Source organism: Vanellus vanellus (genome assembly GCF_965231255.1).
Source record: "Vanellus vanellus genome assembly, chromosome: 1".
In the NCBI taxonomy this organism is placed as follows: domain Eukaryota; kingdom Metazoa; phylum Chordata; class Aves; order Charadriiformes; family Charadriidae; genus Vanellus; species Vanellus vanellus.
In genome coordinates, this window is record NC_138905.1 from 91474946 (window position 1) to 91499824 (window position 24879).

Consider the following 24879-nt stretch of genomic DNA (forward strand, 5'->3'; position numbering starts at 1 on the left):
CCCAAGAGCTGCAACAAAGAACTGTGTAATGAAAAAGCAATTGTGGGAGAAGGAAAGGTGTCATTTATAAAGCCAGTCTCAAATTTTGGCAGCCTTGCACATCTTTGCCAAGAATACTGGTCAGGATTTTGCTAGATTGTAAGCACATGTTTATGTGGCTAAATTTTACATTTGAACAAATGGAAGTCAAATAGACTTCTGGGGAAACAGAACAGTATAAACAGTTTATATTAAGTGGTTGTCATGCAGTGTTGTTAATGCAGACAGCTTCCTTTCCACTGAGACGCCTACTTGGGCATGTACACAGAGTCCCAGGTAAACACTAAAAAGCTGATTGAAAACAGGTATAGTGAGACAAGGGATGAAATTTGAAGAGGAGGAAAAAATATGGCCAAAAAATACTGTATTCCAAGCACTAGCAATAACTTAATGTAAGGGATAACAACCGACCACCAGTGAAAGTTTAATTTTCCATCTCCAAAACAGATCTGGGATTGAGCCAACATCCTTATCCAAAGACTCTTTGAACTCTGAAGCAATCTCATTCCTCTCCAGAGCCACCGACAATATGTAAACGTTCTGACCAATAAAGGCAGAGAGATACAGGAGTGAATAATGGCTGCATAAGCCCTGTTTCTGACGGGGATGCATACAGACTGAAAAGATCCTTGGCTTTTTGTGTGTGTTTCTCAGTGAAATTACCGCATCTACATGGCTTACGGTTGTGAAGCAGAAGAGGAGCTTTTATTCCTAGGGAAGTAGTATCTAATAAGAAGTGTCAAGGAAATGCTGTCAGATGTCAAGGAATGCCAGACAACATGTCCACTAAGAGATTCACCAAGGAAGGAGGCAGAATGCTCTGAATACTATCGTCTGTTTCAGGTTTTTGGTTTCACAGAATTGCTGGCAGTGGCAGTATAGCAAATGCACATCTTCCTAGAGAAGTGATAGAACAGAGCCTCCTTGTCTCCTTGTAAACCTCTTTTTCCTTTCCTGGAAGGTGAAAGCAGTGAGCTGTTTTGTTATGAGAGCCTGTCCTAACACACACCAACTCCACCGTGTTCAGGCAAGGAAGCAGGTTATCACTTGCATGGAACATTGTAATGCTTTTTTCACATTCTCACTTTGGCTACTTTCTGAGTCACTTCCGTTATTCTGAAATTCCAGTCATCTCACCCACAGACGTGGCATATACAGGTAAGTTGATGGTTGTCAACAGACGACTAGCACCTAGTTCTAACAAATTCTGACAGGCACACTGAATCACACTAATCTGTCATTATCACCTAAAATGGTAAGTCCTCACTGTGGAATGAGTACCTGGAAGACAGCAAACTCAGACAAACCAAGTTGGACTGTGGTATCTGTGCCTTGCCTTGCTTCCTTGCTTTGTAGTCACCAAGATATTTAGGGGATCATTTCAATATTAGATTGTGAACAAAATAAGACATACTCCAAAAGGATACATAAGAGTGGGGATACCCCGTGTTGCCAAATATTTTCGGATGAGCCGTTCGGTACCATACCAGTTGAAACCTTTTGTTGCATATCCGATACGTGGAAGATGCACTGTCGCTGAGAAGCACGGAACAGAGAGTGCACATGCTTTAGGACACGATACACATAGAGAAAGCAATCTAGATAACGACTTCAAGCTACCCAACAACAACAGAAAAAATGTTTTGGAACACAACATATCTGCCATGGAGATCTCACTCTCACTTCCCTTCAGATAAAAGACTGACAGGAGAGGTGGAAATTGGTCATCATCTTTAGGTGCAATCACACATGTAAAGGTTCACTGTTCTTCTGCACAAACACTTACCATTCCTTTTCTTGGCTGCTAAATAGATCTTCTTCAGGCCTTTTTCCAAAGCAGACAGCTTAATGCCAGACAAGTTGTTGGAGCGATCTCGGTGCTGAGCTACAATCAAGGCCAACTAAGGAGAAAACACACAAAAACATGAAATGGAGTCTATATACAGCACAAAGAGACACGGTGACAGATGCTGGAAAACTGCATTACTGACTATTAGCTTTAATAAATGAGAAAAAGATCTCCTTTTCTCTAATGTTTAACTGCAGCTTAGCCATGTTCAGTATTCAGTGCCATTACTATTGGGAAAAAGACATAATGTTCATTTCACACAGCTTCAAAAACATGTGTACAGAGCAACACAAAAAGGAGCTTCTCATTCTCACCAAGTCTTGTCCTTTTTTCCGGGATTTTTTATCATCAATGGGGAACAACAGGGTTCCTCCTAACTCCAGGTCTGTCCAGAAAACAAGAACAGAACAACAACAAAAAAAATCAGTCCTGGAGAGTCAACAGTGAGTCAATGCAGCAGTGATTTCATTGTCATATTCTGTATTATTCTCCTTGGCTTTCTTTATCTCCTCATGATGGTTTCAGCAGAGTCAGTCCCTTTGCCCAGGGAAGCAAGACAGACTTTAGCCCCCACCCACCGAGACACACAGATACACACACATATCCCAGTTAAAGACCACAAATGGAAAGAGAGACACTGGAACAAGAAGAAAGCATCTCCTAGGAGATTAGAAAAAAACAACAGATCCACCTTACAGCAAGACATGCATTCCTCACCAGCTGCAGGTAGCTCAAAACTGCTAATACATGCTCAGAAGAAAATTAGTGCTTGGAGGTAAACAAAGGCTCAACTGAGTACTGCCTGAGGTGACTTTCATTCTTCTTAAAAGCACTTTGACAGAAGATGCAGAGCTTTGTCATATAGTGAAAAACACCCTGAGAATAACCAACAAGTTTGATTTTTTTTTCTTTTTTTATAATTTGCAGCACGGATCAGAATCACCAACCCCTGTGCAGAGTTCTCACACTCCAAACAAGTCAAGTCAAAGCATCTGCTATATTACTACTTTCAGAGCTAGGGATGCACGTATCTAGAGGAAGAGGAAAAAACATGAGTATCAAGGTATCCAGTGTCGTGGTTTAGGCACCTCACTCCCGCAACATCAGTGGGATTTAAGCTCTTTCAAGTATCTTGGCCTAAGGTCATGTTTTAATCTCTTACCTTTCATCTTTCCTGCCATCTCATATATTTTCCTTGGCTGATCAGAACGAGCCTCCAGAGCTGTAAATAAACCACCCCTTCCCCAGCGGCCGGAGTCATCTAGAATAAAACGACAAGTTAGACTCCTTTTAGAAAGTGAGGTTGAAGACCACCCCTGCATGAAAGGGACCTACTCTGTACAAATGCAATGAACAATTATCAAAAACATGGGAACCACACACGAATTGAAGCCAACCAGTACTCAAGGGACCATTCTACAGGATAAACCTCAGCCCTTGAGAAAAACAGATTTGTCACAGTTCCCTGTAAAACTCTGCAGGAAGAATTGCTTCTTAGTGTCCACTGAGGATGGTCACACAAGTACTAACCATGGCATCAAGCATGTAAACCTGTCAGTATCCTCACAGATATGCATATAGGTGCATACAGCATGCACCTAGTATGTCCCCAGATTGGTGCCTTGGGCTTCCTACAACTAGATGTTTGCTATTTGCGGGCTTTCACTTTTATTTGGCATTTCCACTTTAAACATGAGGTTTTGTGCTGAGTTTAACATAAACCAAAGCAGACTATAATGTTCTGCTATAGCGCTGGTCAAAGAGCAGCTCCAATACTGATTCAGGAGGAACTCTGTAATGGAATTCCTCTCCCTCAGCTTTAGTGTCTTAACAGAGGTCCTTAAATTAGGAGACTAGCCTAGAGTCTCTGTACCGTCAGTGCTGAGAGACGAGCACTGAGATAGAGAAACTCTGACTTCAGCCTCTGGAAGGTGCCTGTGTCTCTCTGCTGACTGTATAAGGGATTTTCAATATCTCAGTTCAATCCCTACAGCCTCCATGGGATGAACAAAAGGCACTGCTCTCAGGAGGAACTGTGCTCACTTGGCCACAGATATAAAACTTCAACCCACACTGGCACCTTTCAAGAGGCTCACCCATAAATCCAGAGAAGGCATGAAAAGACCCATATACACCTTACTAGTACTTGTGTGGGTTATACACGGCGGAGTAGAGGCTGTATTGCCTCTGCACCACTCAAGATTAAGTCAGACTCAAATCCAAATTATTTCAGTCTGGATGGGAACTAGAAACTATCAAGCTACTAGGGACAATTCAGCCCCCCCTTGTCCACCTCGCCTAAGAACGTTCCTGTTGTTATAAGTCCCACCTAGGCAGTGGACAATGATGGCATCTTCCTCTTCTGCTTTGGGGTGGGTGACATCTCCCATGACGTATTTGATACAGTTCAGGTCTGCATCTTCATAATCTAAATCCACATTCAGACCAGCCTCATCCTCCTCAAACTCTTCCTCAGAGTCACTTGCCTCTGAAGGAAGGCAGGTAGATGTGTAATGATTTGCCTCCCACCAGGCCATCCTGAAACAAAGATGATGATGTTCAATGAAAATCAAAGGTGGTGGGGACACACCTGGTTTTAGATCATTGCAGTGAAACAATGATTTCTTCCCTATTTTAGACCGGCACAAAGTTTACCACAGTTGTTATCTGTGATATTAAGAACCACATGCCAGTGTGATAAGCCAATTGCAGGCATGGAAAAAGTGAGCGTATGACAAAGGGCAAGGAGCTACTTAGAGTGGTGAAAAGGAAAAACATCTAGTAAACAAGGAGGAGAAAGTTAAGACACATGCCAGAGAGTCACAGATGTCAGACCAATACAAAGGGGCCAACTGTGACATTTGAGAAAGCTTCTCCCAAAAGCTCACTGTGCATTCAGATATGGGGTTCTTATTCAGGCCAGTCTCTATGAATTAAATTAGATGTGAAGTCAGGCAGTGTATTCAGGGGTAAAGAACTCTTGCTAGGGCCTTGAGCCATTTTCCCACCTTCACATCCCTACACTAAGCAGTTTAAGCACATGCAGAGAAATATCCTGATGTATGAGGTTAACTCTCTCATGAGGGTGGCCTGCTGCCACTTTGTCACCTTCTCCTTCCTTCATCCCCAGCCCCACCTGCCAGAGTGTATACAGAGCACAACTTGTTTTCGTCAATCAGACACACATTTCTTGAGTATAGTATAACAGACATCAGCTTACAAGTAGTAGATGCAATATAAACCATACTTTTTTTTGTGTTCTGCCTCTGCTTTTGCCTTCTTTTTTTCCTCCATGAGCCTTGCTCTCTTTGCTGCTGCTTCTTGGCGCTTCTTCCTCCTAGACTCCAGCTCCTCTGCGCTCAACAAGTGCTTCCTCCTGGTTGACTGTTCCCGGAGGCCTGTGAGAAGCGCCTGGAGAAAGAAAGAAGTACAATGGAAAAAAACTGCTGATCTAAAAGCTATGTCTGGTGCCCACCTTAACCTACACTCCTTTCCAATTTGTCTACTTGTCCACAGGTCTTAACCATCAGATCCCAATTGCCACATAGTATGTGGTTTTGTGACCTAAGTTTACATGAGTGTTCTGCATATCATATCTCTGATCTGTTTTCAGAATTGCTGAATCATAAAGCCCTCAGATTCAAGAGCCAACTTTACTACATTGACATCCAAATCTTCTAACAGGCCTTCTGCAAGCTTTAGGTACAGAGAGAAAACTGTCAGTCTCATTTTCCATAAGTAAATGAAATAGCATTATATGCCTTGTCATGTCTTTTGTCTTACATTTGCTTTGTTCCGGAGAGCTCTCCCTTCCTTACTGTTCTCTTCAGTCAAGGCTTTCTGAAGATCCAAAAGCTGATCAAACGCTCTTTTGTCTTCTCTGCTGGGTTCTTTTGAATAATCTTTGCCTTCATACACATACATGTGATCTTTAAAAAAATAATTAAAAAGCGTAAAATGGAACTGAAAGCCACTAACACCTAAACCGTAGAGTGAGATCAAAAGAAATTCAGCTTCTCTGTGACAAAGTTTCTACCCTCAGCAGAAAAAGATGTTAGCTCTCATCATTTTTTTGTATGACCAGTGTTAGCATCATGTGGAAACAAGGGAATCAAGATTTGCTTCCTTAGGCAAAAGCTTTTCTTTAAGTCATTTATACTGGCACAGTACCTTTCTTCCTATTTCAGTCAATTAACTATTTTAAGTTGTGTTTACATTACTGTTCTCTTTGGTCATTCCATCTCTGCCAGTAGCAAATCCATTTAGCTTTGCTACCTAGTTACAGGCAACTATTGTAAAGGGACAGCAAACTTTTGCTGTTGAGCTCCCAAACTAAATAAAAGCACAGAACTCTGGCAGCCCAGAGTTACTGCTCATTAGGTGAGCTATTTTCCCAATAACTATTACACAGTGTGGTACCACTGCTCCTCTTTAAGTTACCAACAGAAAATACCACTCTCTGCTAACTCTCAGCAAATAATTACTTGTTGCTGGCAACTGCTGCAGGACAGACAATACCTAACCTGCAGGGCCATATTTCTGCTTCAGTCACTGATCTGTTATTTAAGTGCTGCTGTGTACTCAAACCAGAAATTCAGTCTTTCTCACCATGACACTAGAAGAGGGAAAGTATCCTTAGAATTTATTCTCATATAGTATGGGGCTATGAAAAACTAACCACAATTGTATGACATTTGGACTGTGTCCTGGTTTGACAGAGTACTGAACACAGAGTAGATTTGTTCTAGTTGCTGAGACTCCATGACTCCGCATTTCTTATCTCACATTTTGGAATTTTTTAAAGTCATTTTAACTTGTAATTTTCATGGCCAATAATATTTTGTTTGGAGATAAACACAAAAGACCTTCTATGTAGCATTTCCTTAAGTTACTGTTATACCTCTAAAATTGTAGATCTATCTTAATGGTTCTCTGTGGGAAAAACAGCATCTGCAACTCGAATATTTCCCCTTTTCTCATGAATTTCATCTGAAGTCACAAAATATTCAAAGGACGTGAAGGAATTCAGCCCCCCAGCCACTGAACTGGGCAAGTATTGTTACTATTATCTTACAAATAGGCAAATAAGGACACAAAAAGAAGAAAAAGACCAATAAAGGGTCAGAAATAAAGTTTGTGGATAGGCCACAAACAAAATCCAAGCCACTCACTCAATTACAAGCCCACTTTTCTTCTTGTTGCCTGAAAAATGCCACCCCTGCCTGGGAAGCCTTCTCTAAAAGCACCCAAGTTCATGCATTGCATAGGTATTTAGATTCTTAACTTACTCTCTTTATCTTCCTCTTCACTGTCTTCTTTGTGTGGCAGCACAACATCCATTACCCACTTCCCTCCTTTTGTCTCTCCAAGGATGTTTTCTAGCTCCACATCCTGTATTGTACTCCCCTCACAGGAGAGCAATTTATCCAAGCCAAATTTCAAGATTTCACTCAGCTTTAACAAAGAGAAAGGGAAGTTCAGTATTAATATTTCCTAATGCCATGCCAATCCCAGTGACTTGAGCTTCTCAGGCTTAAATGCAAAGGATGTACAAGTGGAGAAATCTAAGCCTTGATGTTACCTGTCAAAATACTTAAGCACTTAGTTATCCCAACACCTGATGGGACAGGCCCCTACAACATATCTCCCTCAAACATAATTCATCCAGACTTGAACAGTCATTTTTCTCCAGGGCTAAATGACAAAACAGCATTGTACTAACTGCATTTAAGCAGCTTTCTTCATAGCCAGAAAGACCGGGGTTGTTTTTGCCCCCAACTCTTTTAAAACAAAAGCTTAAATACCACAAAAATCCATGGGGAGAAAAATATCAGCATGGAATTTCCTATGGGCTCAATTCTACTTCTCCCATGGAAACTATAATTGCTGAGATAGATGCTGGCGGGGCAGGGAGGGGAGGTGGCGGGGGAAAGGATACACTAATTCCAAACCTCTCTCAGGTTTAGCTGCCTGTAGGGGGTATATTCCCCTAAATGTCACTTTGCTTGAGGTTTTCAACCCAAGTTCTCAGCACAATCCTCAACTTTCAGGTCAGAATTATAAATTGTGCCATGATTCCTGAGACACTATATTTGCCAAGAGGTCAACAGAAGGTTGACCGAGTTTCAGACTAGAAGCCAAAAGCTGACTAAGTACTTATCAGTTCTGTTTGTGGGAGGAAAGCACCAGAGACAGATAAGTTCTAGAAACAATGAGTCAGCTTCCACTTTAGACCTGTTATAATTAAAAATAAACAAGTAAAACAAGGAGAGGTTCTGCCTTCCCCTCTTCTCCAAGAAAACACACCCTTTTTCAACAATGGATGCACTTCAAAATTGTAAAAACTATCTTCAAACATCAAATCTTGTCTGGACCTGGACCGTCACTTTGGTTCCTAAGACATGCAAAAGCTGTCGTGTCAATGCACATCTCCCCAAAACATGTGTTTGGCTAGGTTCGTATCGGACATAAATACAGAAACATTCTGGGACATTTCTAAAGACATTACTGGAGTCAAATTGAGGATATAGCTCTATTTTACCTGTAACTCTGCTGCTCCCTGAGGCTTGGGCGCTCCCAGAGCAAAGTGACCCCCTTCTACAATGGCATTTGTCAGCCGGAGCTTAGAAGCAGCTCTTCGGTAGACTATTTCTTCAATTGTATCTCGCCCAATCAAGCGGATAATTTTTACAGGCCTTGAAAAGTTTAAGAAAATTGTTATTATTTTCTTCTTTTGAGGTGCACTAAAGCTGTTTCCTTGCATGGAGCACTACCCCCTCACCCACTCCCTTGGCAGGGAAAAAAAGCAAGAACAAAATCAACAATAATAATCAGCAGAAATGTAATGCTGATACAACTGCTTCTTGACACAAGAAAAAATGCTCACTGCAAAAGTGCAGGCAAACCTCCAGATTCCCTCTCCTCCTCCAGATCAACAAAGCTTCCACTCTAGATACATGACAAGGACAAGACTGCACTAGGTTCCAACAGAAAAACAAAGACATAAAATCCTCTGTGCTCTCCTTCTCTGATCTTCAGTCTATTGTGTTTTAACCCTCCGTTGCCTATGGATAGGGAAAGAAATAGTGAGAGACCAAGAGAGCCAGCAACCAAACCAGAAGTAGCAACATTTCTCACTTGTTCTGCCCAATCCGGTGAGCTCTTGCTATTGCTTGCAAGTCATTTTGTGGGTTAAAATCACTATCGGTAAAAATAACTGTATCTGCTGCTGTCAGGTTCATGCCAACTCCACCTACAAACAAAGAAGGTTACAAAACATGTCACCAGCTGAAAATAAAGGAGAAGCTGGAGAATTTAACCTATGCAAGGTTCTGTCAGACCCAATCAACTGTATCTAATTAAATCCCTCCCTCAACCCCAAATCTAAGTCTCATGAGGATCTAAAAAGATGTGTAAGCCTTCCATTTCCAGCTTCCTGCAGCAGCCCAAACCCAAGCTGTACTGTGCAATGGAGTCAAAAAAGATAGGATGCAAGTGAACCAATGTAAAGGGAACTGGTCCTCAAAGCTGATGAACACAGGCATTCTTCTGCTGGCAGGCAGATTAACCCAGCAAGGACTGGCTTCACTGAGGCTACAATGGACTGCCCAAGTCACGACTTGGCTGCAACACAGAAGCAACACTGCTGAAACAGTGGAAAACACCAGGCCCAACTATACAATAACCAGATCCTAAGTGTTTATATGACTTAAAAGTTTTTGAGGTTAGAGTCTGGGCTCTCATGGAACAAAAAAAAAATATATATATACAGTTAATTATATTTTTTTAACACTTACTACTGTGACTACATACTGTAGTTAAAGAGGGGGGAGCCTGCTGCCTTACACTTCTTTCAGCTCGTGCTAAGCACCTCTTTACAGTAATCAGAACGTTCCTGCAAGTGGAGACCGTCATGCACCTGAAAATCTCTGTCCATAACAGTGATGGAAATACTGTTAGCACACCCATTCCCAGCTGAATACAAGATGCTTTGGTCAGACATAGAAATGTGCAGTAAAAAACAACTTTAAGTCTGGCTGACATGGGCAGGGAGAGTTCAGGCACTGTGGTGAGAGACATACTTATTCCTACCATCTAGCATTAGGCACTTCTCTTCAGTCTCTCCACATACTCCCCTCAATCCACTGCAGCACCATTGGAGCCAGGCTTATCCAGGAAAGTCTGACCAGAAGCCCAAAGAAAAACTTAATTCAAACGTGATGCTCGAGATCAAGCAGTGTGGATCCCTGCTCTGGAGACAAGCCTGCCTCTGCGCTTGCTTGAATAGAAAGACAGGGAGGTTTGAAACTATGTAGAAAATGCAGATCTGCCTGAGGAGCTAAGAGGGGAAGAAACACAGGTGGCAGTCCCATAGTGTTCTTTGCAGTCTCAGGACAGTAAAAGGCTCTCATTTGAGTCTGTTTGCCAGCTACAGAGCATGTCCATGTTCAGCAAACTCAAGAAGCAATTCCACCAGCTTATTTAAAGGAAGCCTGTTCCCTCCTAAAGTCTGGTGCTTGCAGAAGTAAGATGCTAATGAGATTCCTTAAGCTCAACCTGGCACAGGGACAGGCATTATGGGACTTGGAATAAAAAAAGTAACTCAAGTGGCTGCAATATGAAAAGTATCTTGGCATCAGCTGCCGAAAGGAAAGCACAGAAACCAGATGTCCTAGCTGAGAGACCCAAGTTCAGGATATGACTTGTCTCCCTCAAAAATCCCCCACATGAACAGGCTCTGCAGGATTCAGAGCTCCCTGAAATCTTGCCAGAGAGCAAAAGAAGAGTGCAGAGACAAGATGGGTTGTTTGTCTTTCCTTTCCTTACTTACCTGCTCTGGTGCTCAGCAGGAAGATGAAGATGGGCTGTTGACCAAAGTTCTTAATGGCAAGGTGTCTCTCTTCACCCCTAACAGAACCGTCGAGCCGCTCGTAGCTATAGCCTTTTCAAACAAGCAACACATATGTTTCTGAAATTCCGTCTATGCTCTTACTCTGTTACTTCATTCTCTGTTCTCTCACTGCTGTCCCAAATCTTTTTATGCCAAATCCTCCTGCCTTGATTCTCATTTTATTGCCTTCAACTCTTTCATTCTTTCCTAGCTGAACCTCATATAAAGTGAAGTAGTGACCCTGACTCCCAGATTGACTGTCAGCAAAGGGTAATTTAGCTGAGTAAAGCAGAGACTCAGCATTTAATTTACTGCTTGGAAACACAACAGGAAAATTCAGAGCCAAAGTAAAAGAACATTACCATACAGTCCCATTTCAGTCTATGCTGTGCTGGCTGTTGGCCCCACAAAACAGGCCAACAACCATTGGATCCTCCTTATGCAAACTCCCACGGCCTCGAATGTGTGCTTTCCTGTGAGCAAGCAGTATGGGATATGGCCCTACATTTGGCTTTATCCTGCATTATTAGTTGTCCAAAACCATAAACACCAAACAAAAGCGTCTTTCATGGGAAATCCTAAGTAGGCACGGAGCCACGTGGATTGAAACAAAAGAAAATGTCCCAAGAACCCTTTGGTAACATTGCCAAAAATGGTCTGATCCAACCTGACCTCACAGACATGTTGGGGCCCCGTGGCCAACAACTGTTTTAATCAAAAATTAATTTCCTGGTATGAATGTGGCCCAATTTGCATTTTGTGTTGGACAAACTCGATCTAGAGCAAGCCTACTGCCTTCTGTGCAATTACTTCAGGACTCAGGTACATAATTGAATACAGCTATATATGAAACATTGCTACCCTGCCATCCCTTAGCTCCATTTTATTGGCGAACCAAAGCTGAAATTACTTTGAAGAACAACATCGAAGAGCCAGCTCATTTCACTCAGGTGGTAGCACAGCAAAGAGCTGAACTCAAGAACCTCCAATTCACAGCGCCACTGCAACAATATGGTTTCTATCTACTAAGAAACAATAAATCCACAACACAGTCCCTTCTCCATCCCAGGCAGATCAACCAAACTCAGAACAGTATACGGCAGAGATCATTAGGATAAGCCCTCTGCTGCCAAAGAGTGCAGAACATACCTCTATAGTCCATGTAGTCTTGCAGGATATCAAGGAGTTGAGTCATCTGAGAAAAAAGCAAGACACGGTGGCCACTGGAAGAAGAATGTGAGACACCATGACCCTTAACATACTGTGACAGCATTTCACAGAGTGGTAGAGGGGTTACAATAGCTTAACCAGTCACTGCTACATAGCAAGGCCTCATTGCCTCTGTACACTAAGCCTCAGAGTCATGGCCCATTCCCTCACCACATTTTCAGCCCCACATCCAGATGCAAGCAGTCAGCCTTATCTGCCATCTTCAGTCACCATGTCTAGAGTCTGGAGTCAGAGACATAATAAGGCTCTGGCACAGCTCTGCTGCTGGCTGGATGCGGCCTGGTGAGGATCCAAAGGAGCCTGTCCAAAAGGATCCTCACCTTCAACTTAGCATCATGAGGTCTTTGTCACCACATGACCTGCCATGCCAGACTGCTCTGAAATCACACACTACAAAGCATCTTAAATGCTGTGAAAATGTAATAGCTGCATCTCTGTGGCAGTAGAGCATTTTCTCCTCCAGCAAATGACCCTCAAAGATCAAACATTGTGTACAATCACATATAAGTGAGAAATCATCTCTCCTCCCTCGCAGCTATAGGCCTCAGTGCTCTGTTTAAAATCAGACTTCACTGTAGAGCAGAACACAGGCATTTTCAAGTCCAGAATTTGCACAGGGCTGGTCCTGCGGCAAAGACATTCAAGGGAGAGGCACCCACTCACAAGATGTTATACAGCAGAAGGACCAAGTCCTCCACAACCACATCCAAACTTCCCAAGGTCTGCTGAAGCTCTGTCCTTTGGACGTAGTCAAAGAGAAATCACAACCCAATTAAGAGAGGAGGTAGAACTTGTGTCATGCAGGAGGCACTGTTTCAAAGACTGCACAAGAATACAAACTGTAGTTTGATTTGCCTTCCATCTGAGAGCTGGAGGGAAGTACCCAAGGCTCCTGGTTTCCAGGTTCTGAAGTCACCAAAGCTCAACACAAGGAGTTCTGAATGCCATTCCCAAAGCTGAAGTTTCAGCTTATTCTTGGGACTTGGTCCAGTCAAATTTCTTTTTCACATTTGCTACGCATTCTGCCTCCTGGGCTAACACAGGCATGGTAGCACAAAGGAACTCAACTGATGCATTGGAGGCCATTCTCAGGAAACCCATGGTCAAACCATACATGCTGAATACCATGTCAGATGGCTATTCTCACAGGTTCCCAAATATGGCAAATATGAGCGCGTGCAAGAGAGTTAGTGAAGTGTTTTGAGAAATGTTTAAAGGGAAGCTACAAAAACCTACTATCTCTAATGCAGCTCCTTATACTGAAATGACTTCTTTGAGGTAGTCAGTAACATGCAATAAATAGGGCAGTGCTTGCGTTGTGATGAATATCTGCTCAATCTATGGCTAAATAAGGTAGTTTGCCTTCCCTGTTTACCTCTTCTCCCTGCGTAAAGCCCACTCTGTCTTCCTCACCCCGACATAACATACCCAGCATACAAGAATGAAAGGAGTTTATCCAACAAACACAGCTTGCCACTGGCTTCAACAATATGGTCCCCAATCTCAAAGGGTTCGGGCTCAACACCTGGAACAGAAAGGAGTTTCAGAAGCAGACCTAAAACTAGGCAAGTAACAACTATGTGGCAGTGTGTCTGCAAGCCAACTGTTGCCAAGCAGACACCCATGATGCTTGCTTGAGAAGTGATGGTCCTTCTCTGTCTCTAAAGAACACCCTCAGTGGTTCAAAAAGCATTGTGATTTCATTGTTTAGATGAGAGAAGATGCACAAGTGGAGAGCTGCAGTAAGAAACTCAGACTTCACAGAGTCTCCTACTTTATTCCTCATTATTGATGAACTGTCATGTGTTGGAACGGGTCACAAACTCACAGCTGCTAATGATTCAAGTACAACATTGTTTATTACTTGCTTCTTCTAAGCATTACACTGCCAAGCAATAATAGAAAACCACTGTGCAAATCAAGAAACTTACTTTTTTTTTCTATTTCAAGAGAGAACAGCGCTTTCTTACCATTGAAAAGGTATGGGTGGGCAACACACTTCCGAAGCTGAATTAAGACATTCTGAAGTGTAACCTTCCTTCCTGTTTCACTTTCAAATGCATCTGGAACAAAGAGCACAGAAAAGGGACTAAGCAGGAAAGCCCATGCTCCATCAATGGGCGTGACTGGGAATGTCTGGGTACTGAGCACTGATCTGCAGTGCTTCAGCAGTGGAGTATCTCTCTCTGCATATTACATCTGCATTTGAATTTCCACCTCAAGACTAATACATCTGTTCTTATGGACCAAACAAAATTTCCTCCACATTTTTTGGACCAGCCTTTAGAAATAAGACCCTGAAGAAAACTAGTCTGCTTTATCAAACTCCCTGAAACTTTCTGGACTCCCTGGAAAGGGTCACTCTCATTTTTCTAAGACTGAATTACAGATCTAGAAATATTCAAAGATAGTGAATGGAATTTGGTGCAGTTCATTTGAATTTTCCAACAAAAAAAAAAGTAATATAGCACAGTTGAGATCTCTTGGGCAACCAAGAAGTTTGGAAGGGTTGCATTTTTCTGAGAAGAAAAGAAAATATATGCACATATGCTGACTTTAGAGGAAGGTTCACATTGCCTGGTGATGTTCATGCAAAGTGCTAGCACAAGAAGAACAAAGGGTCTGCATCCCCTCAGTTTTACTTTCTCTACAACTCATAAGCAGTGGCAAGCCATATGATGTGCTATGTACAGATGGAAGAGGAGCAATTCAGAGAGAAGCAAATACCTCTCTCATACCTCAGGATGTTTTGTTATCATTACACAGAATCACAGAACGGTCAGGGTTGGAAGGGACCTCTGGAGATCATCTAGTCCAACCCCCCTGCCAGAGCAGGGTCACCTGCAGCAGGTTGCCCAGGACGGTATCCAGGCAGGTTTTGAATGTCTCCAGACTGGGAGAATCCACAACCTCTCTAGGCAGCCTGTTCCAGTGCTCTGCCACCCTCAAAGTAAAGAAGATCCTCCTCATGCTAAGATGGAACTTCCTATATTCACTTCATACATGAAGTGACAAGAAGCGAGCCATTAAGGTAAGAGTCTGTGGCTGCATTGTCTATGTGGCCCTGTGGTTCCCTAAGCAACTCATATCTATATCCAGTAGGTTTAAATTTGCTTTATGACTTCTGTGCTTCTACTGGAAAATCTGTAGATCCACATATCCAAAATTACTTGTACCACCCTTTTGTCTGAACATAAAAACATGGGATAGGAGCAGGCTTACTTTGTGATAAGTATTTTTAATTACAGGCTGGCCCAAAGCAGAATCCTGAAGCTGACGCTCCCTAGCTCTGCAACAGCTCAGCTCTAGATCCATGTCTCTCATTTTATCACAAGCTAAAACCACAAATCAAGCAGCCCAAAGCACTGGATTTGGCATGTTTATTCTATGCATATCCTGCAGGCCAAAGTATCTTCTGCTTCACTACAACACAGCCAGACTTACAAAAGGAATTAATTTTGTTTTTTAAAATTAACTCATAGGATTCAAAACCTTCAGTTACCTAGATCTTTCATCAAAATGGCCTTGTAGTACTTCCTCTGCAGAGCTGACATTCCATGGTACAGAACCACTTCCACCTTCTTTGGCAGCTCTGCAGCCACCTCAGATTTGACTCTTCGAAGCAAAAATGGTTGCAGAAGATTGTGCAATTCTTCAGCTATGCAGAGGCAGGGAAAAAAAGAGGAGATTACTGCTTTAAATGTAAGGAATTTATACAGTACCTTCATAACTATACCTTCAAAATAAATGTATAAGGAACCTTACATCTATTAGTGAAATGATTCAAGCTCAATTTTATAAACAGAGAAACCAAAACATAGCTGCATACCTGAAATACATAAGAGCTAAATTAAGGTAAGTAATCATTACTTTTAGAGGCCTTGTTTTAAAGCTAGTAAGCATTAAAAGAAAGCAAATAAAGAGGACACAACATGCCTGTTTCCTAGTCAAGATAACAACAGCTGGTTCAGATTGAAGCACAATATTGCTTATTACTGACCTGGCTCACTCTCCTTTTCAATCACTTGGTAATATTCAACAAACTCTTTCACTTGTTCCCTAGGAAAGATGTCAGGTTCAACAAGGCTGAGTAAGGAGTACAATTCCTGAAGGCTGTTCTGGATTGGAGTGCCTGTGAGCAGCAGGCTGAAGCCTACTGAGAACTAAAGGAACCAGCAACAAAACAAAATTATTAGACGAAAATACCTGGAATTAAAAGTTACTTAATATACAACTCCACCCACCCCACTCTTAAGCTTAACTTAAAGATGACAGGTGGCACAGAACTGCAAATGTCTGCCAAAGCCATCCAACGTAAGGTATGGTGTGACAGTCAAACAGCTCCACCAAACTGACTAGGATGGCACCAATGCAAGGAAAGCCAGTGTAAGCAAAATAAGAACAAAGTGCAAAACCAACACCATTAAAATTCTCCGATCCATGCACTCTATGGTCCAATACTGCAGATGCAGTGTTAGGTAATGAGAGATGACTGGGAAATGCTGTCAGAAAAGCACAGTGAAATGAAACTGCAAAAGATTATATTCCATTTCTATTTGCTGGCTAACTCTGACAAACACAGCAACATTATATGGTCCATGTTGCTTACAGTAATCCCTGTCAAGAAACTTGGGGAATATGGTTACCTTTCAAAAAATACAAGTTCCTCTCAAGTTTGGTAATAGAAAATACTTTAAGAGGAGAGCTAAGGTGAATCATGCCTATTTCTTTGTGACTACAACCAAAGCTCCTGAAATACAGACATCATAGACAATACGTTCACAAGATATGAGACTTTCAGGAATTTAATAAAAAAAATTACTTTACAAGGTACTGTAGTTCACTGTTGCTGATGCCATCCCAGACCTAATGCCCATGTTTCATTGCCATGACAAGAAGTGCAGCCTTCACTCAGGCATTCATTGTATTCTGGCAGGCTGCTTTGGAAGCTGGAACAAATCTATTAATTTCAGTAAACAAGGGTGGCTCCATTAAATGGGACAATGGCAGTTCATAGTTCATGACTTCAGGTCCCATGAACTAGGCAAGTTCACTCTCCCAGAGCTGGAGATAGCCTCTTTTCACTTTATATTGTCTTAGGTCAGCCAGATGACTTCTACTTCAGTAGCATAGCTGTGGTTCAGCGCTATGTTTGGCTGCTTTACATTTTAAAGTCTCTCAAATTGCTCCAACGTATGAATCCCAAAAATGAGTCAGAATGAGAGATAAGTGCCAAATACTGCCCACCTCCATGCAAAGCCAACATGATAGGTCTTTACTCGTCTGCCACTAAATATGGGAATCTGTTCTCCAGCTCTGATGGAAACTGGTTATGGCCCAGAGCTTAATAAATACTCAGAGGAATAAACAGAGAATCTGTATGCTATATTGAAGAGGAAAAACTCATTGGACATTGGAAGATAGATTAGTTATTTTACCTCAGAAAGTGTCCTGTACAGCAGAGAACTTTGATTTTTCAGTCTGTGAGCTTCATCTACAACCAAGGCAGCCCAGTTAAAGCTGAACAAACACAAAACAGCATATTCAGTTAGGGGCTGACAATTCATTCTTGTAAGTACAAAAAGACTGAAATAGTGATGGCTCTGCTTGGCTAAACTTGAAATGGTCCCACCCCATGAACAACAAGCAAACATCACAAGTGGGGTGGGAGGAATTCACAAGTATTGTTTTTCAAGAGCCAACACAGCTTCTTAGCTATAGCCTGGATGACTTTTTCTGAAATCAAAACTAAGTAAATTGACTTGAATTTGTTGCTTCTCTCTTCACCCCCATTACTATGGGGAAAATGACGTAAGCACAAGTTAGTCAAACATTCAAGGAGGTCTACAATTTGGAAAGACACACGAAACTAGGCCGTAGCACCTGTGCAAAAACGCAACAGCTATCAGGAGGCAGTGATGGCAGAGTGATTACAAGTCTTTAGCAAATCACCCAAGACAGGAGCTTCAACTTATTCTAGGTTCATACAGCTATATGCAGTGCCTCCTCAAGTAGTCTGCAGAATCAGTGGTTATCTAATAGATCCGCTAGGCTTAATACAAACTTCAGATCTTTTCAGCCCTCACTGTTTGTGCCTGCTTATCACTAGGGTTTCAACTCTCACATCACAGAGCGATTTCCGCACAGTCAAGTCTGGCCGATAGGTAGGCAGGGAAGGGAAAGCAGCTTTTCTTACCCACATGCTTCTCCTCCCAGTGGAATACAAGAGCTGGAACCACAGCAATCTATGTTCTCCCCACAGCCTTTCGGTTTGCCTTCATTCCCCTCTTTGCTATTTAAGAGTGGTTCTCCATTGCTGGGACAGTCAAATGTCATTCTTATTCTACAGGCTCAGCAACTGAATTGCAGAGGGGACACTGCAGTGTGAAGCACTGCATATGCTCATGTGCAGAGCTGAGTCTAATCTCTCATGCATTACATTAGAGCAGGGCTCTTGCTCAACTCATTTGTGCTGTTACACTGCTTGTAAGGAGCAGTGGTGGTGGGACACATGATAACTTTGACCCACCTTCACAAAGAGCTCCAAGTGCTCCTACACAGGACAAGGTGCAAATGATTAGCAACCACTTTTTTTCAGAAGGAAGACCAGAGGGCAAAAATCCTGAAACTTGAGTGACACGGCTTTGACTTTATGTGCTAGCCTTAGAAGTAGGAGCTGCACTAGAGTTAACATTTCTGTGATACTAGGGCTAGTTACTTGCTCTCCTTAGGTACTACGTTCCAGAGCTAAACTGCAAAACAAGCAGAATCATATGCAGCAGTGCAGTATATGATATGGAACTGTAAGGACAGTATGGCCATGGCTACCTTTAATTAGGTCTGGCTTCTACGATGATGTGTTCATTAAGCACAACTTGCTATTTCCAGGAATGGCCAAGGACAGGTGCTTTGCTGAAAGACAATAGGGTGCCCATAGCAGGCTTGACTAGCTCTGGGAGATCCAAAATTGTGCCACAGGCTTCTGTAAAATCCTGCATGACCATGACAATACTTCCTACGGGCTGAATTTCAGCTGTATAATCAGTCTTGCTAGAAAGCATAACGCTCCAGAAGCCCTCCACAGTTCTGACTGATGGCAAGAGGCAATGAACTTCAGGATATGGTATTAGCATGTGATTACAATAGTACAATGCAGGTGAATTTCAGCAAATTTTGCATCTAATACCTTTATAATCTGAAGCTCTTGAAGATCTCCTCTGTTCTAAGTATCAGTCTTCTCGACTGATATTTATTGTACTGCTATGAGCCACTATGTATGATATTATTTTGAGTTAACTGGCTTGAAAACTGTCCTTGGGGAAAGTTCCCTTACATCTTAGCTGACATTAAAGATTCTTCATTGAAAACTGGTAAAGACAAAGCTCTAATCACAAGCAAAGAACATCCTTGGCTCTTGTGAAATAAGCATGGGATCTCACACACACATACAAACACACAATCGCTGACAGACATGCAGAATTAAATTTGAAAAAAATTAAAACCAGACTCACAATTTTAGAAATGCTGCATCTTTCAGACAAATCTGCAATGAAAATAAATTAACCATGATTTATGACTTAAGTTAATACACCAGTTAAGAAACAGAACATCTTTTTGTCTACTTGCAAACTATAGGGGAATGGAGGAGAGTGGAATGAAGCCACCTATTACCTGAGGAACGTAGCACGACAGCTATTGTAACAACAAGCTGTTGTGATCCTACATTTTAACTCTTGTCTAGCAAAACACCAGCAGTAGAACCTCAGAGAATTAATGGAAATTTACACACGCCATAAATGCTCTTCACCTCTGTAAAGTTTTTCGTATCTTTCTCACTCAGTAAGAAACACCATGCACCTTCAGCATCGAAATCTTTTTCACTCTAACCAAACGTATGCTTCAGTGGATTAATCTAAGCTATTACAATGACCTGATAGTATTCTAAAGTGTAGACTTTGTTTGCCCAACTTTAGATTCAGAGGAAAAAAAATCAGGCCACTCAAAAAATCCTTAAAAAGCACTAACTAAGCATCAGATCATGCGAAATCCAAAGCAGTGACCAAGGAAGCAACCCTAGTGTGGTTGGTTCCATTTACAACAGGACAGGACCTTCTCAGAAGAGCTCTGAACAGATTCAGCCCAAAGTCCTATCAATTGTAACAGGAACCTCACCATTTTGCAGTCTCGGAATGAGAGTTTTGTCTGAGGAGGGCATGCTGAAGACGACATGCTGAAGAGGGCACAAAAAAAGCAAACTTTAAGTGTTCTTGCATTGCCGAATTAATAGAATCTTAATAAACATCACACATATACACTTATATTAAATGTTAAATGTCTGTAAGGCACCATACAGAGACAAGGGAGATACCATTTACCATTAGTTAAGGATGGACACGTGTCTCTCTTCTTTACTCAGGGTGTGATAACAGCTATACAGTAAATCTGGGGTTAAACTAGATTATCTTATGGATATAAAAACTACAGCAACTTAGATCAGTTTGTGAAATTGATGACAGAGTAGAAAATCACTGAGGAAGGTCAGAGATGAGTACGGAGGACAAGGCATGAGCTGGGTGGTACAGAGGAATGAAAAAGGCAAGAAAAAAACTCCTTTCAAGTGACAAAGACATCATGTACCTCATATGTTGTCAAGAGTGCATGGAAGTGAGATTGCTCTTTCAGGTTCTGCTGCAGCTTGGGTCGTTCCTCCTTGCTGCCTGTGTATGTCACAAAGGAAAGACCTGGAGCAAACCTGTTGTCAAGAGAAAGACAAAGCAAAAACAGTGAGCCAAGCTGAGTCTTTTGTGTGTTTATCACCCTGGACCCCATTATCAAACACAGCTACTGCACAGACAATGAGAACTTCCTATCCAAACACCCTGCCCTTCTGTGAGATGTGTCTGGATCTCAGCTTTTGAATTCAACCTGGATGACTTCAGATGCTGGAAGACAGCATCGCCTCATAGTCACATAGACAGACTTCTGTTCTCATCTTCAACTTTTTGCCTTTCCTTTTTAAAGGAGTCTTTGGGCTCCAACTCAAAGATGTATAAATTCGGGGGACAGCACACGTGCCATCAGCACAGACATTGCACGCCAGTGAAGACGGGTTGCATGCACAGATGTAATGTAATTTTGCATGCATATGTGAGCAAGCCAAGAAAGATACTATTCAAATTGGGTCTTACCTTTCATCATACAGAATCCTGGGTGTCTTCAGCAGATTTTGCCTAAGAGAGGCTGAGCATGGGGGGTAAAAAACAAGGAGCTAGTGGGGGCACATGGGCTGAAAGTCAGACAATACGGGAAATTGGATGAATTCATGTATACCACAGCATTGTAAAGACGACACATTAACCGCAAGCCATGTTTGCATTGATTTGGTGTTTAGGTAGCTTCCCTTTTTACTTTTCTTAATTTTGAAAGGAAGAAAACTGTTGGACTGAGCCCATTTGAAGAGAATCTTTGTAACTTGCCATGCAAGAATATGAGCCAGACAACTGTTGAAACTTACCTCTCCAGTTCCTCCTTCCAGTTGCTCAGAACGGACAAAGGACAAAGTATCAGAATTTTCTCTTTGTTCGTTATTTTTGTTGTCAAATAAAGAAGTAGAGAAATAGTCTAGAAGGCAAGAAAAATATTTTTTTATAATAAGAAAAGGGTTAAACCCAATAGCCTGAACCTACATAAACTGTCTCCTTCTTGAGCTTTTTAGCTGGTTCCCATAGGTTCTCTAACACAAAGCAGACCTAAGAGAATGTCAAGTGAGATCCACCATCAATGACAAAAAAGCTTAGATCTCAAAACAGGACCTCAATATCTGGAGCCCCTTTCTGAAGACCTTTCCCCACACTCACAAAAAAGAAGATCTATCATACATCACTTTCTAAAACTACCACTTTCTTATTTAAAAGCCATTGAATACTACCAGCTGAACCAAAGCACAAACATTCATCTTCCAACAAAATGGAAACCCATTTAAAAACTTACTAAAAAAAGAAAAAAGAAAAAAAGCAACAGTGAAAAATTTACACCTGTAAATTTTAATCCATGTGTTGACAAAGCCCAAATCATCTTGCTGCAGGTGCATCAAAACAACATCCTCCTCTTTGTCCTGTGTATTGTCCCTTCAACTCTAAGCACTATGAATTACACATTCAGATGTCTGTAAAATGACCACTCATCTTTTTACAAAACCCCGAAACCTTTTTGGAGTGTCACTAGGCACCTACCAGGAGTTTTAAGTGATTAAGGAATGAAAGAAACAATGAGCTCTCTCTTTTGAGTACGGACTTCAGGATGGGGCTGCTTAACTGACCAATTATTAGGGTGATTTTCTTTTAATTCTGCAGAAACCTTGGGCTAAATTAGGCAAAGATCATTTTTCAGAAGAAGAAGAAAATGCACCTGACAAGTCTTCCCAAGACCCATCTCATCGCCCAGGATACAGCCATGCTGGACTTCGTAGCATTGCACCAGCCAGTTTACACCTTCTATTTGATAGGGACGAAGCTTAATGCCTGGGAATAAAAGCAATTTGTTACATTTACATAGTCATCCAATACACTCCATACACAGTTACACCTTGAAGCCACCAGAAACAGATCATGCACAACCAGGCCTTCCCAAACAACTGCCTTACAAGAAAAGCACCCCAGTTTTCAGCAGATGCTGGTTTACCTTGCTGAAGAGCAGAGACATGGGTGTTACAGCATATCCATTAAATGAAACCATACTCAGGAAATTGCATGCACAAAAATGCCCCAAGTCATTACAAAGGCCTGTACGAGGAACCAAATCTGATAATTAAGCCACTACTTTGCATTCCTAAAAGACAGCTTGATTTCAGCTCCAACTGCTTTTTAAAATATGTAATACATCCAGGGACACACTTTATGCTACCGGAAAAGTCTGTAACACTCTACTATTGCATAATAATCATTTCTCACCAAGATGCAATGACCTGGATGAGGGGATCGAATGCACCCTCAGTAAGTTTGCAGATGACACTAAACTAGGCGGGCGTGTTGATCTGCTTGAGGGTAGGATGGCTCTGCAGAGTGATCTGGACAGACTGGACCTATGGGCTGAGGCCAATGGTATGAGGTTCAACAAGGCCAAGTGCCGGGTCCTGCACTTGAGTCACAACAACCCCATGCAGCACTACAGGATTGGGGCGGAGTGGCTCGAAAGCTGCCCGGCAGAAAAGGACCTGGGGGTGCTGGTGGACCGCTGGCTGAATATGAGCCAGCAGTGTGCCCAGGTGGCCAAGAAGGCCAACAGCATCCTAGCCTGTATCAGGAATGGTGTGGTGAGCAGGACTACAGAAGTGATCATCCCCCTGTACTCGGCACTGGTGAGGCCCCACCTCGAGTACTGCATTCAGTTTTGGGCCCTTCACTACAAGAAGGACATTGAGGTGCTGGAGCGTGTCCAGAGAAGGGCTACAAAGCTGGTGAGGGGTCTGGAGGACAAATCTTATGAGGAAGGACTGAGGGAACTGGGATTGTTTAGCCTGGAGAAGAGGAGGCTGAGGGGAGACCTTATCACCCTCTACAACTACCTGAAAGGAGGTTGTAGAGAAGTGGGAGCTGACCTCTTCTCCCTGGTTACAAGTGACAGGACGAGAGGAAATGGGTTCAAGTTATGTCAGGGGAGGTTTAGATTAAATATTAGGAAACATTTTTTCACTGAAAGGGTTATTAAACATTGGAATAGGCTGCCCAGGGAGGTGGCGGATTTGCCATCCCTGGAGGTGTTTAAAAAAAAGGGTAGATGTGGTACTTAGGGACGTGGTTTAGAAGTGGTTTTTGTCAGGGTAGGTTAATGGTTGGACTTGATGATCTTAAAGGTCCCTTCCAACTTCAGCAATTCTATGATTCTATGCTTTCCAGCTTTCCTACGCTTAAGCTAGGGCAGGCCTCAAGAGTAGGTCACTGTAGCTACTACCACCATCACTACCCTCATTGCAGAGCGTGGTATGTCAAAACAAACACAAAACAAGCCAAGCAGGAGTTCTCAAGACCTTTTCCTTGTACCTGGACTCGAGTGCTGTGTACCGTTAATACCGTCGCACCACTGCCACCCTCCCCTCCCTGGGGAAACGTGCACCCCGAGCAGGTGAAGTAACCCCAAATAGCACTGGGACTGAAATAAGGGCTTTAATATCTACCTTTCAGGCAGCGAAAAGCGCTTTAAAGCATTCCCCCTCTGCATCAACCCACTTCGAGGCCCATGAACATTGCCCTGTTGACGGGCTCCCCGAGCACAGCGCTGCCTGAGGCTGCGCTGAGGCACCAGACTGGCAACCGGGGGCTGGACTAGATGATCTCCATAGGTCCGTTCCAACCCTGACCATTCTGTGAAAAGCTGGGCCCAGGGAGCCCCGGCCTGGCCCCGGCCCAACCACCCGCCGCCCCCTCTGCAAAGCCCCGGCGAGCGCGGCCGAGGCCGCCGGGCACGGCTTGTACGGAGCGGCCATCACAGCAGCAGCAACACCACCGTTCTCTCGGCCGCGGCCCGCTTTTACACGGCCCGGGAGCCACCTTTATTTACACCTTTACCTCATTTGAGGCCTGCAGGTTGTTAACACAGAGCCGCAGGGCTCCTCCTCCCTCGCAGAAACCGACGCGCGTTCCCGCTCCCTCCCCACCCTTTCCCCCCGGGCAGCCCCGGGGGCCTGGCCGGCTACCGGCGGCGGCGGCCCGCTGACCTGTCAGACCCCACCGGTAAACGTCCGCCTCCTCCACGCCGGGACCCCCCGCCCGGCTACCAGCGGCGCGGCGAAGCGCCTGAAAGAAGCGGGACATGGCGGGCGGCGGGGTGAGCAAGGCCCGGCTCGTCAGGCACCGGCACAGCTCCCGCCGTTCTC

At 43.0% G+C, this 24879-nt stretch overlaps 1 protein-coding gene across 1 annotated transcript; it reads right to left on the minus strand.

The window, feature by feature from the left end:
* Positions 1 to 672: 672 nt before the first annotated feature.
* Positions 673 to 24863, minus strand: CHD1L (chromodomain helicase DNA binding protein 1 like). Its single transcript, XM_082485716.1, has 23 exons — positions 24721 to 24863; positions 22416 to 22528; positions 21523 to 21629; positions 20646 to 20760; positions 19520 to 19551; positions 17447 to 17528; positions 16009 to 16171; positions 15511 to 15666; positions 13979 to 14071; positions 13437 to 13533; positions 11928 to 12001; positions 10719 to 10829; positions 9026 to 9140; positions 8430 to 8583; positions 7177 to 7342; positions 5672 to 5817; positions 5136 to 5299; positions 4218 to 4426; positions 3051 to 3149; positions 2203 to 2273; positions 1826 to 1940; positions 1467 to 1575; positions 673 to 765 (listed from the first exon to the last, which is right to left on the minus strand). The coding sequence occupies exons 1-23, from the start codon at positions 24815 to 24817 to the stop codon at positions 717 to 719; spliced, it is 2637 nt and encodes an 878-aa protein (XP_082341842.1). The 5' UTR covers positions 24818 to 24863; the 3' UTR covers positions 673 to 716.
* Between the last annotated feature and the right edge of the window lie 16 nt (positions 24864 to 24879).